The 17,190-nt window shown below is 43.1% G+C and overlaps 1 protein-coding gene across 2 annotated transcripts; it reads left to right on the top strand.

The window, feature by feature from the left end:
• Positions 1 to 70: 70 nt before the first annotated feature.
• On the top strand, positions 71 to 16,471 carry SLC35B2 (solute carrier family 35 member B2). Of its 2 annotated transcripts, none has more exons than XM_081943566.1 (4): positions 71 to 199; positions 10,546 to 10,739; positions 12,103 to 12,263; positions 13,969 to 16,471. In XM_081943566.1, exons 1-4 carry the CDS (start codon positions 189 to 191, stop codon positions 14,905 to 14,907), a joined length of 1,305 nt encoding a protein of 434 aa, XP_081799692.1. In that variant the 5' UTR covers positions 71 to 188; the 3' UTR covers positions 14,908 to 16,471. The 2 variants fall into 2 exon arrangements, with proteins under 2 accessions (XP_081799692.1, XP_081799691.1); XM_081943565.1 differs by having other exon boundaries at positions 76 to 199; positions 10,543 to 10,739.
• Positions 16,472 to 17,190: the final 719 nt, after the last annotated feature.

Below are 17,190 nucleotides of genomic sequence, written 5' to 3'. Positions count from 1 at the left end.
CCCCTTCGGAACCGCGCTTCGGCCTCCGGGCCTGCAGGGGACGCTGTGGGGCGCCCCACTTGAGGCGCGACCAACCGGCCGGCCGGAGCGCCGGTTCTTGCGGCCTGTGGCGTGAGGGACGGAGGCGCGGCCGTTTTTGAAGGACCCAAAGCGCTGGGAGCATCGCGGAAAGCGGCCCCGCGGGCATCATGGGCCGCAGGTGAGCTGCTTTGGCGGGCGAGGGAGGAAGAAGGCCTCGGCCGGGGATGGAGGCTGCTGTGCCCAGCTGGCGGCGCGCGGGGAGGCGCCAACCCACGCCGGCATCTGGAAGGCTGGGATGCGGCCGAGCAAAGAAGCCGGTGCTGGGGGGGCTGCAAAGAGGGGCGGAGGTGCCTTTGGGGAGCAAAACCGGCGGCTTTTTTTTAACCTACGGCGAGGTGGCTGCCGCTCCCTCAGGCCTCGGGCAAACGCGGGATGCTGATCCTAGGCGAATGTAACGGGGACCCGGTCAACTGGGGAACCGGGACAGAGGAAAGCGGAGGGCAGTTCTGGTTATGCGTGTGCGGTGTGGAGACATTTCCATGGAAATCGGGCGCTTTGGGTCGCATTTTTTTCTTCCTTTCCTCGTTTCGGCGGCATCGGGAGGTGGGCGATAGTCACGGCTTTTACAGATTAACTTTTTCAGGCTGGAAGCGGGATGAAATGAACCCTCAGCGGTCAATAGGAGTGAATGGAGACTACAAAGCAGCATTTGCCTAAGGTTGGCCTTTCCGTGTGGTTTGATGAAGAGCTGGGTTGATAATTGTACTGTTAAACTATATTGATTTGAAGGGACCCAGGCTGCATTTTAATAGGATAGGATAGGATAAGATAAGGAATAGAATAGGAATGAGCTGGAAGGGATCCCTGAAGGTCTTCTAGTCCAGCCCAGTGCTCAAACAAGAGATCCTATCCCATTTCAGACAAGTGGCTGTCCAGTCTCTTCTTAAAAACCTCCAGTGATGAAGCACCCACAACTTTTGACAGCAAGCTGTTCCACTGGTTAATTGTCTTCAATGTTAGGATGTTTCTCCTTAATTCCAGGAGAATTAATATTTCATGTAATTGCAAATTGCATATTGTTCCTAAGTCTATAGAGATTCTCGGTTATCCAGATCATAGCTGTCCCAAAGGTGCTTTTTCAAGAGTCAATTGAGCTTTCCTGTTTTTATTTGAAAACGTTTTACTTTTCATCCAAGGAGCTTCTTCAGTTCTGCCTGGATGGTGGGGAATGGAAAGATTCCTTTCAGAGCTGAAGAAGCTCCTTGGATGAGAAGTGAACCGTCTTCAAAGAAAAACAAGAAAGTCCAGTTGCCTCTTGAAAAGGCATCTTAGGGACAATATTGTTCCTAACACCTTCTTCTACCGTGTTTCCCCGAAAATATGACCTGTCCTGAAACTAAAGCCTTGTCACATTTTTTGTGTGGGCAAAAATATAAGCCCACCCCCAAAAATAACCCCCCTGGCCATGCCCCCCCCTCCGGCCAGACAGAGCACCACTCACCAACATAATGGTATCCTGAAGGCGTCAAGCCACAGGAGCCGGGGGGGGGGGAGAAAGGTGCTCCCATTGCTTGGCACCTTCAGGATACCGCTAGGTTGGGGAGTGGCGTTCTGCCTGGCCAGAGGGGGGAGTTGCCGGGCGGCTGCTCCCTTGCAAACTGGCTCCTGAAGAGCCGGGCATAGCCTCAGGGGCGAAGCAGCCATGAGGTGACCAAGCTCACGAGCAACCACCAATGAATGTGAATGGCGCTCTGCCCGGCTGAAGAGGGGGGGTTTCGGGTGGTTGCTCATGAGCTTGGTCACCTCATGGCTGCTTTGCCCCTGAGGCTGTGCCCAGTTCTTCAGGAGCCAGTTGCAAGGGAGCAGCCGCCTGGCAACCCAAAAACAATAAGCCTCCCCTATAATAAGCCCAAGGCCATATTTTGTAAGTGAAAATAAAATATGACCCTGTCGTATTTTCGGGGAAACATGGTAAAAGCACAAATGGTAAATGAGAAACAGAATGGATGGGCTGTAGCATTTGAATAGAATAGTGCTTTGGATCCACATTAAGTAATTGCAAATATAGCCTGTGGAACAAGAGTTTTAAATCTAGATAAATTATGAATTACCCATTTGTCACATAGCTGAAAATTTCAGCTCTGCTGGAAAAAATATATTCTGCTAATTTGAGTGTGCAAAGATGTGATTAAAGTGTATTCACTATGCCTGTATAATTTGATGCAGGATTACTAGCAAATTTATTCATTGAGGCCTCATTGTTAGACTTACATATTAAATCTTACTTCAAAAAGTTTTCCTGATGCTCAAAGTTGATGATGTAGTTTTTATATTGCATATATTCTGAGACTTGATCACTAATTTTCATTCTGTCCTCTTTTTATTAGAGGAAGATCCCCTTTTCGGGAGGGGAGGGGGCTTGGTTTATAAAACTTGAATCCAGTTTATCCCATCAAGGACTATAGTTTGATTGGATCACACAAGCCTTATTTATATGTCATGGCTAACCTAGTGATCCTGTCCTCCAGTGAATTCAGTCACTTTTGATTAGTATCATACTGTGTGCAACAATGGATTTAATTGACTGGCAGCCAAATTTTTAGTCCTTCTAGCCAAAGACAAAGAGAGTTGAGAGACAGTTACAACCCTTACCACTTCCTGTCTCTCTTTCTCTCCTCTGGATGGGGGTTGAGGAACTTCTGTTGGCAATAGCAAGATCTGTGCTATTATTTAACCGGTTTTGGAATACCAATTTCTGCTCCCTTTTTACCTTCCCCCTTACAAGTGGATACTGGAATGAAATGGTTACAGAATTACATTGTTGTATAGAAAAAGGTCTGTTTTTATAAGATCTCTCTTTGTTGTGATCATGAATGTTAGAAGGGACAGTTAATTCTCATGTTAAACCCTGAAGTTTACTAACTTCTCCAGGTAGTTGGAAGCAATCAAGAATAACTGAAAGGCAGAGATAAAAACAGTTTTTACATTGTGGGGAGGTCTGATGGGAATTAGTTTATCTTCAAACAAGAATTGCTCTAGTTAAGAAAAAATCTAACCTTAGCTGCGTTTATTGGCTTTGGATTTTATATAACATACCATATTTACCCTACTCCCTTTCCCATCAGCAGTTACGCCTGTTGTGCAAATGACACTTAATGCCTTAGCACAACATTAGATCTCAAATATGTATTTTTATAGAAAAATAGAAACAGTCTCCAACTAGATTTAACCATATTTAAATCTTACTTTCTTTACACAAACAAGACTGGAAAGCTGTTGACAAAACCCCCAGTAAGAAACAGATGAAAAGCAAAAAATAATTTGTCCTGTGAAATTATATAAACACAAGATAGGACTAGAATCTGTGTTCCATTGTTCCTAGTCCAGAAACTTAACCACTGTACTACACACTTTACACACCCACACGTACACACACATAAAATAAGCACACAGTTAATTGGCATGATTTATTAATATCAAAGTTTAATTTGACATGAATAGTTCTAGATTTAGTAGTTAGTATTTAAAATACTTGATACCCTGAATCAATCAATCATGTTAAAGTTAACCTTCCAAATGTTATCCTTCCCTCTAATCTGAATCTTCAGCATAATTCCTCCCATCATACATGCTACCGATTACCGTATTTTTCGCCCTATAAGACGCACTTTTTTACTCCAAAAAAGAGGGTGAAAATCTGAGTGCGTCTTATAAGCCAAATGTAGCCACCTGGGTCCACTGTTCCCTCTAAGGTGCACGGCAACAAAACACCGTGCAGCAGTTTCCAACTGCCGTGCGGTGTTTTGTACTGTCACAGGCGCCGGAGGCTGGGGAGGTCCTTTGCAGATGGCTAGAACTTTCCGCCCGCAAAGGACCTCCCCGGACTTGTTTTGGTGAGCGCGGGGTGACTGACTCTAGTTCAGCAAAGCAAGCCCGGGGAGGTCCTTTGTGGGCGGCCAATCCTAGCTGCTTGCGCCCGGCGCTGCGGCTAAAATAAACCCTCAAAGCCCCTGCCGCTACTGGAATATCTGCTGCCGCCTCCTTCTCCTCTAACAGCACCACATTTGCTGCCCGACGCTGCGGCAGATTTCCTGACAGTGAGAAGTGAAGCCGCCAAAGCTCCCGCCAAAGCTCCTGCCCATGGCAGCGGCAGCACATTTGGAGTGAAGCCGCCAAAGTTCCCGCTGGTGCCCCTGCCCATGACAGCAGCGGCGGCGCGTCCCCCTCCACTCGGAGCATCTGAGCTGGGCAGCGCGTTACCCTGATGCCCCCTCCTCCTCCGCCGTGCTTTTGAGAAGCCATGAGGCTTTTTTCCCCCTGCTGCACTCCACCACCTTCCTACTGGCTCCCGCCCATGGCAGCGGCGGCGGCGCGTCCCCCTCCACTCGGAGCATCTGAGCTGGGCAGCGCGTTACCCTGCTGCCCCCTCCTCCTCCGCCGTGCTTTTGAGAACAGCAGAGGAGGAGGGGGCAGGGGTAACGGGGCTCAGCTCAGATGCTCTGAACAGAGGGGGAGGCGCCGCCACCGCTGCCATGGGCGGGAGCCAGTAGGAAGGCGGAGGAGGGCAGCAGGGGGAAAAAGTCTCATGGGGGAACGCGCCGCCGCTGCTGCCATGGGCGGGGGCGCCAGCGGGAGCTTTGGCGGCTTCACTCCAAGTGTGGTGGTGCTGTTGGAGGAGGAAGAGGAGGCAGCTGTTATTCTGGTGGCAGCAAGGGCTCGTCGTTGGCATCTTCAGCAGCAGCCCTGCCCCCTGTGAAAAAAACCGAAGATGGAGCAGATCCACGCAGATGACGTCGCCGCAACATGACTGGAGGAGGAATTCTGGGAGTTGAAGTCCACAAGTCTTCAAGCTGTCAGGTTTGAAGACCCTGGGTTTTTTTTTTAAGGGTTAAGGGTGCAAGGGTCTTGCAACTTGACAGCTTTAAGACTTTCATGCTTCAATGCCAGAGTTCCTGAGCCAACATGACTGGAGGAGGAATTCTGGGAGTTGAAGTCCACAAGTCTTCAAGCTTTCAGGTTTGAAGACCCCTTGGGGTTTTTTTTTCCTAAAGGGTTAGGGATGCAAGGATCTTGTAACTTGACAGCTTTAAGACTTGCATGCTTCAATGCCAGAGTTCCTGACCCAACATTTTGGTTACTAAGCAGGAGCGTTGTTAAGTGATACTATATAACACTTTTAATTAAGCGGGTACCTTGAATAAACATAACTTTGAGTTTCAAATAATACTGATTTTGTTGTTGTCTTAGGTGACACCTGTGAAAAAAATTCAGGTGCTGCTCAGGCATAAAAATGTGCCGCTCAAATACTATACTTTTCTGCTCACACTGAAAAAAAATTAGAGGGAACATTGCCTGGGTCATCTAAAAATGGGGGACATAAAATTGTTCTCAAACTGCTGTTAACTTTATACAGTTGATATAAAATATTTTACTACAGTATTTGGTTCAGAATCTTTTTTTTCTAGATTTTCCTCCTTTAAAATTGGGTGCGTCTTATATTCCGGAGCGTCTTATAGGGCGAAAAATACGGTAATATTTCATGATCTCCATGCTACGTATACTGTACCGACATCTAAAATACTCCTTACACACTCAGGACAAACTTGTGCTAGTGGGCTTTAGCAATTATTTTCATTGCAGCACATCAAGAAAGAAAACTTTCTGAAGAAGAATTTTGCTTAATATTGCTAGGCTTTGCACTGGTGTTGCACATGTATATGTAAATTTGTAGAACTATTCATGTTTGCTCTTGTTCACAGTATTCTCCTTTTTATTGGCTCAGACACCATTTACTTTATTCCATAAATAGTGCATTGGAATCTCTGGATTTCTCTAGAGTTATAAGAAATAATGCAAAAGGAATATTGCCTAATAAACTATCAATCCATTGTCACATTAAATCTACTTGTGTATATATTCACATGAACTTTTGTTGTCAACAATGGCTTTTTATGTTATGAGTCTTATCTCGGTAAAACTGGTGATTTTGGGGCAGAAAACCTTGCATTGCAGAAGGATGCCCAATTGCTGCAATTGCCAATCATAGGAAGGCCCAGCTTTCTGTGGGTTTTTATTTTAGAATTTCTTTGGTTTTTAAATTATCCTTTGCTGGTGATTTCAGCTTGCTATGATTAACTAGTAATTTGGGACCACAAGTAATGATTGCCTCCTGATAACCAGGTCTGACTATACTGAACCTATGGCACGTATGCCACGGGTGGTATGTGGAGCCCTCTCTGTGGGCATGCAATCCGTCGCCTAGCTCAGCTCCACCGCACATGCCAGCCAGCTGATTTTAGCGTCTCTGCCATGCATGCGGTGTGTGTGTGTGTGTGTATACAATTCCCCCTCTCTGCAGCACGTTTTTGATCCCAGAAGGCTTCAGGGAGGCCTGCTAGGCCCAAAAGGGGGCGTGGGAGTGTGTGAGATCATGTACGTATATGCAGGGGGGCGCATTGCATTATGGGTGTGGGCACATGTGCAGGTGATTTCGGCATGAGAGGACAAAAAGGTTAGCCATCATTGAACTACACTATAAAAATAAGCATTACTAAGTAGGCAACTGCGCCTACTATTGCTAGCTTTTTATTGCAACAATAAGGAGCTTATGAAATTTTGTGCTGTATTTTTAATATCTCACTAGTAGAGACTGATTTAATTCAACTAGGAATCTCAAATCAAATTTAAGCTATATTTTGGAACTGGTCTTGGAAGTCAAATAAAAATTACACAACATATTTCTTTAATTCAGAGTCAATGAATTCTCTGGGTTCATGATGAAGTAAATAGCTAACTCTTTTAGCTTGATTGGAAACACTTTAAAGAAACACATACAAGTTCCTATATTCATAGTCTGCATTAATAAATCTAGAGAGCAATAATTATAATCTATTTCACATCGAACCTAGTTAGACTGTAGAATTTGCTTTCAGTTAGTGATATCTGTGTACTTGTATGACTTTAATAATGGGGACCAGGCAAATTGATGGCTTCTATAATTGAGGAGAGTTGGGTATTAGATCCTGGCTCTGAATTCTTTTCTGGAGAATGAGAGGATTTTTTAAAATTTATTTGCCAAATTTAGGCACCATCCATCTCACTCTCAGAAATAGCATAATGTTCAGGTCCTTTTTGTGAGTGTCCCTGAAGCATATCTGTATAATAATGTCACACTAAATAGCTTTCAGTTTGATCAAATCAGATTCTGATGTTTTTAATGTTTGGCACCTGAATTCTTTAATGAAAACCAGGCTTTATCTTTCATTAATACGTGTGTATTAATAAAGAATTTATAAATCTTTTGCTAGTCCTAAACTACCCTGACTCTTGTTCAAATTTGTTACATAAGAGTCTAATAAGTAGAACTATGGTTACAGAGTGGCTACTTAAGGACAAGGGGTAATTTGCAGGATATTTCTTTTCTTTGCTGTTCATTGCCATTGGCGTTTGGAATTGGAGTCTATGAGGATTTGTTATCTCCTACATCAACAACTGCCTGGAGGGCTAAAATGGAAAGAACTGCCAGCTTGTTGCAAATATCCTTTGCCCTTAACTACTGGGGCATGAAAAGTATGCATGTCCAATTAGATGGGAAACAGTACATGAATGTAGGAGCTCAAGTTTCCTGCTAAGTTGGTGGGTTAGAAATTTTGAAAGGTTCTTTCATGTCTAGTGCTGAAGCTGATGTTGCCAGCCAGGCAGAAGTAAGAGCTTGCCATACCTGTAATACTAGCTGCTCTGTTGCAGAAAGCTGGAAGAGAAAATCCAGGAAAAACCCCAGATTGTGTGCCAGACATGGATGTGAAAGTCTTATTGCATCTAGGATTAAAAAAAGGAGAAACCCTGGGTCGGGTAGCACCAGTTGTGCCCGTTCCTGGATTGATAGGGTCTGCTCATGGTTACTCATAAATGAGTCTGTTTCTCCCCAGTCAGAGTCTGCAGATACGGAGCTGAATGGTATTCCAGCTTGATGAATAAACCCTATCCTTAACGTTTGTCTGAACATCAGACTGTGAAGTTTGTTGCCATAAGACAGAGTAACAGCCAATAATTTTAATGGCATTAAAAGACAAAATGCATGGAAAGCAAAACCACCAATTACAGCTAGTTATAAGGTTTCTGTATGGCGTCCAATATCAGCTACTAATAAGTGTTCATGTTGGTTTTTTGAATAGCCTGAGTGGAGGGATGTTATCTTGTGCTTGTGAGCTTCCCATAAATATGTGGCTGGCCAGTACTGGAGCATATTGTTTTTGTTTGATGCACTGCAGTTCTTGGATGTTTATATTATGTTCTTTCAACTTAATGTGTCCAATATGCAATATCTTACAATTGTAAATTCAATACAGTGTTACAAACCTAAGACCGCCTATTTAAGTTCAGTGTCAAATAGGAAATTTAAATCATAGCAGGCCCAGCACTTTATCAAGTAGACATTGATCCAAACTAGACTAATTTTAATACACTCTTAATATTAGGCTCAAGTCTTATGCAATGTATCACAAAGGACAAGAAATAATGTGATGAATTATTTGAGTTTCACAGAGCTACAAACACAGATACTATTCCTTTTTGATCCCTGTGTGCCGAAAGCATGCGGCATGCATGACAATGTGTATGTGTGCCTACACCCTTAATGCAATGTGCGCATGACACCCCCCCGCCCACCCCATCCCGTGCATGTGCGTGCAAGCTCCTGCGTACGCCCCATCCCCAGCGCATGTGAGTGCAACCTCCCAGGCATGCGTGCTGGATCTCCCACTTGCCCCCCACGCATGCACCCCACCTCCCACCCATTTTTGGCTTCCAGGTTGGTGCAAGAGGCTTTCCAGGTCCAAAATGTGGTGCAGGAGTTCTGCACGAGGCCCCAAAATGCAATGCGAGCACAATTACCCCGTGGATGCACAAATAATACAAGAGGTGTTACAACTAACCTCATAGTGAAATGGGATATAAATTCCTGGTGAGACTTTCTCAAAACCAAAACCATGTTTTTGTTGTTTCATATCTTGCAAAAAGTCTTGCAATGAAATACTTTCTGCCCATAATGGTTAATGGGAAGGAAAGGGAAGTGCTGTTAGAACAGTTGAAGGCTTGGGTTTTCATTAGGAAACATAGCTTGCTTTGAAAGCTTTGGTACTGTAGTGGACTAACTATTAATTAGGCAGAAATTCTGTACATGCTCAGAAATAAGCTGTTTCATTGTGAGAAATTGTTTCTGGATGGTTGTTTATTCTGAACATTTATATTCCTGAAAACAGAAGGCGAGGCAATCCACAGCTCCAGGCATTACTTCCTCTTGCATGGGGGTGGGGTGGGGATGTATAGAGTTCAGAAGGAGGCTCAAACTGACATCTGCAGCATTTTATCAATCATTAACCTTAACTTTGCTGTAAAATTCCACCAGGACATGATCTAGTCAGTGAATAGGATGAACAAACAATAGGGGGTATCGTAGGGCGTTTATGTACTTACCCCTTTTGACTACTGTAATATTTCTTTTGGCTGTCCACTCTGCAGTTGCACAACAGAAAGACGTTACTCCCCTGCTGCACATATCTTAATTTCATTCTGACCTCTGAAAATATGTCATTATGATTTCCTCCAGCACTTATGCACAAATGGCTGAGTCATAAGCCCCAGAAGTCCAGATCAATATGCTCAATGGGTGAGAGGCGGTATGGGTTTAGGAGGATCTATACAGTGTTGCATGAAAGAACCTCTCCTATTTTTCACTGTCCTCGAGAGGTAGCTCTTAATACTGCCCTCCCTCTGTTCATTGACCTCCCTGGAAATGGTGAGTTTTATTGTGAGGATGGTACTTTTTTTATTGTGATTCTCTACAGCTACTAATATTTGCTTTGTGGGACAGTCTTCTTACTTCTGCTTGTTCCAGTATGCACTGTTTAATGTGCAAACATGACAGACATGTGTGGCTGGAAGCTGCCAGCCGTTATGAAATACTTATTTTGAAACTGTTGAAAAAAATGCCTACAGGTAGTCCTCCACTTGCGATCACAATTGACCCCAAGAGTTCTGTTGCTAAGCGAGACATTTGTTAAGTGAGTTTTGCCTCATTTTACGACTTTATCTATCACCGTTGCTAAGTGAATCACTGCCGTTCTTAATTTAGTAACATGGCTGTTAAGTGAATCTGGCTTCCCCATTGCCTTTGCTTGTCAGAAGGTTGCAAAAGGTGACTCTGGGACACTGCAACTGTCTTAAATATGGGTCAGTTGCCAAGTGTCTGAATTATGATGACATGACCATGAGGATACTACTACGGTCATAAGTGTGAAAAACAGTCTTAAGTCATCCCCTCCACCCCCAGTACCATTGTAAGTTTGAACAGCCACTAAATGAACTGTTATAAATTGGGGACCACCTGTAATTGCTTTCCTAGTTTTGCCTAGTAAAAGAGGAGCCGGGTGTGGGCGAAGAAGCATTTTGCATGTTCTTCCCTCATGTTCTTAGGGAGATATGTGGATTTCCTTGGCCTTATTCCTAAATGTTTCTTCTTAGCAGGTTGTGCCTGTCTCTTGCGCTAACTTCTCTTCATGCGGTGACTGCAGATGAAGGTGCACCCCTTGTTCACCAGGACTCTTGGGGAGACTTTTGGCTGTTACGGTTTTTGGTCAATGCGGCAGGCTATGCAAGCATTCTTGTGCCAGGTTTCTTGCTCATACAGTATTTTAAGAGGAAGAATTACCTTGAAACAGGTAAGTACCTATAGAGCGTGTCTCCTTTTATCTTTTTGTCAGCTAATTATATCAAGCTGTCCAGGTATTGAACTGGTGTTTGGAATTGTTAGTGGGCAAGATAAGATCAATAAACTGAAAATGACTTGCAGGAAGACGGAAGCTCTTCCATGCCCAGGAGGCATAAGTGTACTCAGTCCTCTCAAAGATCAAGCCTCTCTCTCTGAGCCTGCACTGTCCTAGGTGACCTTAGTTAGATATTATAGAAGTACCTTTTACTGCCTCCAGCTGGTTCGCATATTATACTGTTTCTGGGTAAGAGTTGGTGTGGTGGCAGGATTCTATGCATGGATAGCCTCCCCATTGGATTGGTAGTGCAAAATGTCAATGCTAGCTTGCCAAAATGGGCAAAATTCAACCAGATGGAACCCCCATTATACAAGTAGTAAAGCTTTGGTTACCTGGTTTTATTCCCCCCCCCCCCCAGTTCTGTTAAGATGCACCTTACACATTTAAATTCCTGTGCAAGAAAGTCCCAACCAAATGCGTACTGTCTTTAGTGCCCAATGAAAATTTTATTGTCCAGTAATTTTAGTTGTATATTTTAATATTTTTCAAAGGTTTTATTATTATACTCTATTCTGATTCTGTTACCAGTTTGAATTTTGGGTATTTGAGTGAAAACTATGTTTATTAAAATAAAAATTGTTAATACTACTACTGAAGTGCTTTTCTTTAATCACTCAGCTGTGTTGTTCTCTCCCCAAAAGCACTCCTGTTGTTCAATTATATCTGTAATAAAATGTATCCTCTGGGCCTGTCTTTCATTAGCTTAGCAAACTCTGAGTGCAATGTTATGAATAAGAGACATGGAATGTGAATCTGCTTTTCTGTATGGCCAGAAATACAAAAAATATATCTTAGCACGAACAAGTAACATGAGAAAATGAAAATGAAATTGGATTAACAGGGATGATAATGGTAGGAATAAGCTTGTAATTAGCATTAATGAACAGGGGCACGATGGCTCAGTGATTAAAGATGCTGAGCTGCCAGCTGGAAAGATAACAGCCAGGATTCGAGATCTGAGCACTACGCAGTGGGGTAAGCTCTCATTATTTGCCCCAGCTCTTGTCCTCTTAGCGGTTTGAACGTATGTAAATGCAAGTAGATAAATAGGTACCACTTTGGCAGTTAAAGTAACAGTGTTCCTATGTGACTATGGAAATGTCTTTAGACAATGCTGACTCCCTCAGCTGAGAAATGAAGATGAGCATCGCCCCTCTAGTGTTGGACAGGACCAGAAAGGGGAAATCTTTGCCTTGAGCCATGGAGATAATTGATTGCTGTAGATAATATTCTTTTTTTTCTTTTTCTTTCTTAGGCCGTGGAATTTGTTTTCCAGTAATCAAATCCTGTGTTTTTGGCAATGAGGCCAAGTCAGGGCATCAGGATGATGCCATTTCGGCAGCTCGAAATGAGACTGTAGAGTCATCTACAGCCCGTCAGATTTTTAAGCTGCTATTCTGTGCAACTGGCTTACAGGTAAAGAACAGGCTCTAGATCACTCGGTTTTAAAAGACCCAATTTTGAGACTGACAGGTAGCTCTCAAGAAGTGCCCCTGGGGAGTTTACAGAGAGAGTGAGCCAAGAAGGCACGGAGGGCACAGTGTGAGTGAGCAAAGGAAAGGAGGCCATGGTGTGTGTGGGAGTGAAGGAGGGTGCAGTGAAGGTGAGCGACAAAAGTGGAGTGTATGAACGACAGAATGTAGCGTATTTGCAAGAAGGCTGCAGTTTGTGCAAAATGAAAGAAAGAGGGAGGATGGCTGAGGCTTCCAGAGTTTGCACCATACCCTCAATTCATGCATGGCCTGGATCAGGCCATCCCCACCCCGAGGCATCCTGTGCTTCTTTCCTGGGACTGTCTGCTTAATGAACCATGATTCTCTCTCATCAATGGTAGGCAGAAGTGCTGGGGTTGTGGTTGCTAAGCAAAGGGGTCACATCTTATTTGATGACTAACTTGCTTAGCAACAAAGTTTCTAGTCCCAATTGCGGCCCTAAATTAAGATTTACCTTTATGAGAAAGCAAAGTACCAATTTTGTAATAACAGAAGTTGGGAAGAAGTTTTTTTATATTGATTTGGTTAGTCCAGTTACAGGAAAATAATTTGTAAGATTGGTGTATGTTGCATGAAATAAATGTGTGTGTTTGTATGTGTGTGTGTGTGTGTGTGTGTGTGTGTATATACATACACACACATGCACACACATGCACACACACATACATACATACATACAGGGCATTATGGTGTATATGTATATGTGTTGTGTATGTATGTACGTTTGGTGTTGTTATGTATTTTATGTTATATGCTCCATTGTACGCCGCCCCGAGTCCTACTTGGAAAGGGAGCGGCTAATAAATCCAAATTTATTATTATTATTATTATTTATTCTACAAACTAGTTAAAATAATCAATTAACATGATGTGTACTAACCAAATTTTGCTTGGGTCAGGGAAATGCTAGGAAAACATGTAGAAATTTGCAGGTTTGGCTCACATTGGTAAACAATTGATTTTTTAAAAATAAAGTTTCCCTAATTTTCTATTAGGAGTTTGCTGGGTTTCCTTTCATTACTGCAGTTTCTTATGGCCTCTCTCTAACAAGCAGGCTATTAGGTGTTGATAACTTTTTTAAAACTTGAGTTGTCTAATTGCCAACTCTTTTCTTTCCACTCCAATCAGGACCCACTGATAATATCATACCTGCCATGCTCTTGTCAGAGGAGAAATTATTTTTTTTCATGAACATTTTAAATAAAATTAACAAAGCATATGATAATTTGCTTATGAGGTCTAACTTTTGGTACACCCTGTATCTCTTCTCTACAGGACCAGTTTGTTTCTTTGCTATATAAGGACCAGTAACATCTTCAACTGTTTTGAGGTTAAACTAGACTTGATTTTTGCAACATTAAAACTTTGGTGGTGCCATAATTTAACAATCTCCATTTGACTTTGTCAGATTTTTGGGGGGTGGTAGACTAGGTCCTACTTGTAAGGGTTAAGGGGATATCTGACTTTTAACTTTCAGTTAGTGTTGATAAAGTGTTTACAAGCATTTAGATTACCCTGGATAGATAAAGAGCTAGAAGATTCCCCTCAGACTGTCAGATGGTGACCATGTGTCACTTCCTCCCTGATAACTGCCCTCCTAATCTCCCTTCTTCTCTCTTCCTTTGTAGATCTCCTATTTGACATGGGGTGTCCTCCAGGAGCGTGTCATGACCAGGTCCTACGGAGCAAGTGAGTCAGAGCCCGGAGAGAAGTTCAAAGATTCTCAGTTCCTCGTCTTCATGAACCGGATCCTGGCCTGTACTGTGGCTGGCCTCTGTTGTGCTCTGATCAAACAGCCCCGTCATGGCGCTCCCATGTACAAGTATTCTTTTGCTTCCCTCTCCAACATTCTCAGCAGCTGGTGCCAATATGAAGCTCTCAAGTATATTAGTTTCCCCACCCAAGTGCTGGCCAAAGCCTCCAAGGTGATTCCGGTCATGCTGATGGGAAAGCTGGTGTCCCGCAAAAGCTATGAGTACTGGGAATATTTAACAGCAGCTCTCATTTCAGTAGGGGTTAGCATGTTCCTGCTCTCTAGTACTCAAGACAAGCATCTCTCCACTGTCACTACCTTCTCTGGCGTGGTTCTCCTTGGGGGCTACATTGCTTTTGACAGTTTCACTTCCAACTGGCAGGATGCCCTCTTCACCTACAAGATGTCCTCAGTGCAAATGATGTTTGGAGTGAATGTCTTTTCCTGCCTCTTCACCGTGGGTTCACTGTTGGAGCAGGGGGCCTTGATAGAATCAATAAACTTTATGGCACGGCATTCAGAGTTTGCTGCCCACGCCGTGCTTTTGTCCGTGTGTTCCGCTTTTGGACAGCTTTTCATTTTCTACACCATCAACCAATTTGGAGCAGCTGTCTTCACCATTATTATGACTCTACGCCAAGCCTTTGCCATCCTGCTTTCTTGTCTCATCTATGGCCACGCAGTCACCGTGATGGGTGGGCTGGGAGTAGCTGTGGTCTTCATAGCACTTTTCCTTCGTGTCTATGCCCGCAGTCGCATGAAGAAGCGAGCAAAAAAAGTGCCCGCGGGCGAGGTCGCAGTACAAAAGGTTTAGGACTGCAGGAAAAGCTGTGTCCTCCCCAACAGATCCAAAGCATTTGCTTAATCCTGGTCATGAACTTAGTAGAGCTGGAAAAGAGGTGAACCTTGATTATTTTTTCCCAGATGATTTTTTTGGGGGAGGAAAAATACTGGGTTGACCTGAAGGAGTGCTTCTTTTCACTGTTAATGTCTGAACAGACTTCTCAAAACAAGTGGTACCAAGATCCTTTTCTCCGTGAACAGATGGAGGCGAGCCTAATAGGCTTACCCTGACTTTTGTGGTTTTATAAGAGATGGCTTATTTATGATCAGGGCAAAGTGAAGTTGTTTTTGTACAGTTCCCATCCTACTGCTGTGTGAAAGGGAATACCAAGAATAAAACTTTGAAAAGTTCTAATCAGAACAAAATATCCAGACTTCACTATTGGAAGACCAACCTAGCCCAGCTCCCACAGGAAACCTGGGACTTTTCTTACTGCGGGTAATCTTTTTTATAACTGGCGGGGGGGGGGGGGGGGGAGGATTGCACTTAAAAAAAATATTTCAGCCTGTAAGAGCCATAGGGACATGGCAATATTTTGGTACATTAATGCCAGATGTTCACCTCCCTTTTATCTTTCAGCAAGATTTGAAGTAATGCTGAAGTACAAAATCAGCATTTAAAGCTTTCAGATGCCTAACAAGCCTGCTTTTTATCTTTTTTGTATAATTAGATCAATTTAGTTGTGGTTGCACAAGGGCAGCGTGGGCCATTTGCAGCCCCACTTACTCCTGCCCTACAGAATTTGATTTGCTAAATAGTGAGTGCTTTCCAATTATTGCTTATGCGTTTCCTAGTTTGGTGTGCTCATAATTTTGCTGAAAAGTTTAGATAGTGCACCATTTTTGCTTCTGTTGATTTTTGCTAGCTGACCGTCAGCCATTCACCCATTTTTCTTGAACCTTGAGCCAAATCTCAGAACATTTTCCTGGGATTTATAATTGTAGCAAGCAGTTCAGAAAAGCACATCCATTATCTTTTTAACGGTTGAACTTTTTGGAAGAGGCTCAAGTTTTTTTCATTGTCCTTGACAAGGTGGTACAGCAGTACATCTTGACTTCTTTTGCCTCATCCCTCCCCTAATGGATTGGCAGAAGTTGCTACAACTTCTCAGTTTACATAAGGAACCAGCAGTACAAGACAAACAGGCCTTGTATTTTTCCAGCAAGATGGCTTCCCTTGAAAACTTGAGTATTGCAGAGCTCTGGCATATACACTCTCATTTTACATGTGTGCTCAGCATGTTGTAACTGTTGAGGGTGAGGAGAATTTGGAATGTTTTTGCTCAAAGCAATTGCCTGGTCTGTTATAATTTTTGGAACTAAGAAACAGTAGCTCTCAGTTGTACAGGAGTGATAGATATGTCGAAACACAATTGCTCTGAAACTTTATAGCATTGGAGTTACTTTTTGCCAGTTCCACCCAGAATGTCTGGATTTTACCAATTTTAAACTGCCAAGCTGAAATTGTGCAGGGCAAATATTTCTTGAAATACAACTATCTTATTTTATTAAATTTAAAATATGCAGCAAAGAAATGGCTCAGGTTGTTTTGTAATCTTATGTTGAGCATAGGGTAAAGCAAACTAATCACTTGCTGGGAATTTCCTTACATCCTAAAATTATTGTGTTGTGGACTAGTCCCTTAATCCAAGGATAAATAAGGACAGAGAACTTCACACAGAACAGAATTGTGATAAGCAGTTATTCTTATTTACTTGGATCTTCATGCACCCATTTGGGTGGAAGTTATTGCTGTATGATGGGTAAGCCAGTACAGAAATTGACAGTGGTAGGGCTACAACCCCTATTCCATTTATTTTGTATTGAGAGTCTTAGATCAATAGATCAGTCTGTAAGATTTTGAGGTATCAATAACTTCTTGTGGAAGCGACACCTCTCCTCAAAGCCTAAAAAGAACGGTTACAATATTGGACCAGGAAACTGTCTAGAGATCCAAAAGTGGGACTTTATGAGTAAAAGAAGTAGGTTGAATGCCCTCAAAGAAAAGAAGTAACAGTTGGTGCTGTTTCTTGATGTATACCATTCCATTTTCATCCAAAACTCCATGTTTAGCAAGATATACAGATCTCTTAGTAAAGGGTAAATAGGAAGTGAGGTACCCTTGCAGTGGTGAGATACAACCGGTACACCCAGTTTGGTACGGTGCTCCAGAGGGCCCACCCGCCCGCTCTCCTTACCTCTATTTGAGCTGACCGGGCCATTTGCCCCTGCAGTATATATAGAAAATAATATA

This window comes from Natrix helvetica, assembly GCF_964273705.1.
Source record: "Natrix helvetica genome assembly, chromosome: 2".
NCBI classification, from domain to species: Eukaryota; Metazoa; Chordata; class Lepidosauria; order Squamata; family Natricidae; genus Natrix; species Natrix helvetica.
The sequence above is the reverse complement of the archived record's forward strand: the minus strand, read 5'-3'. Positions and strand labels throughout refer to the sequence as shown.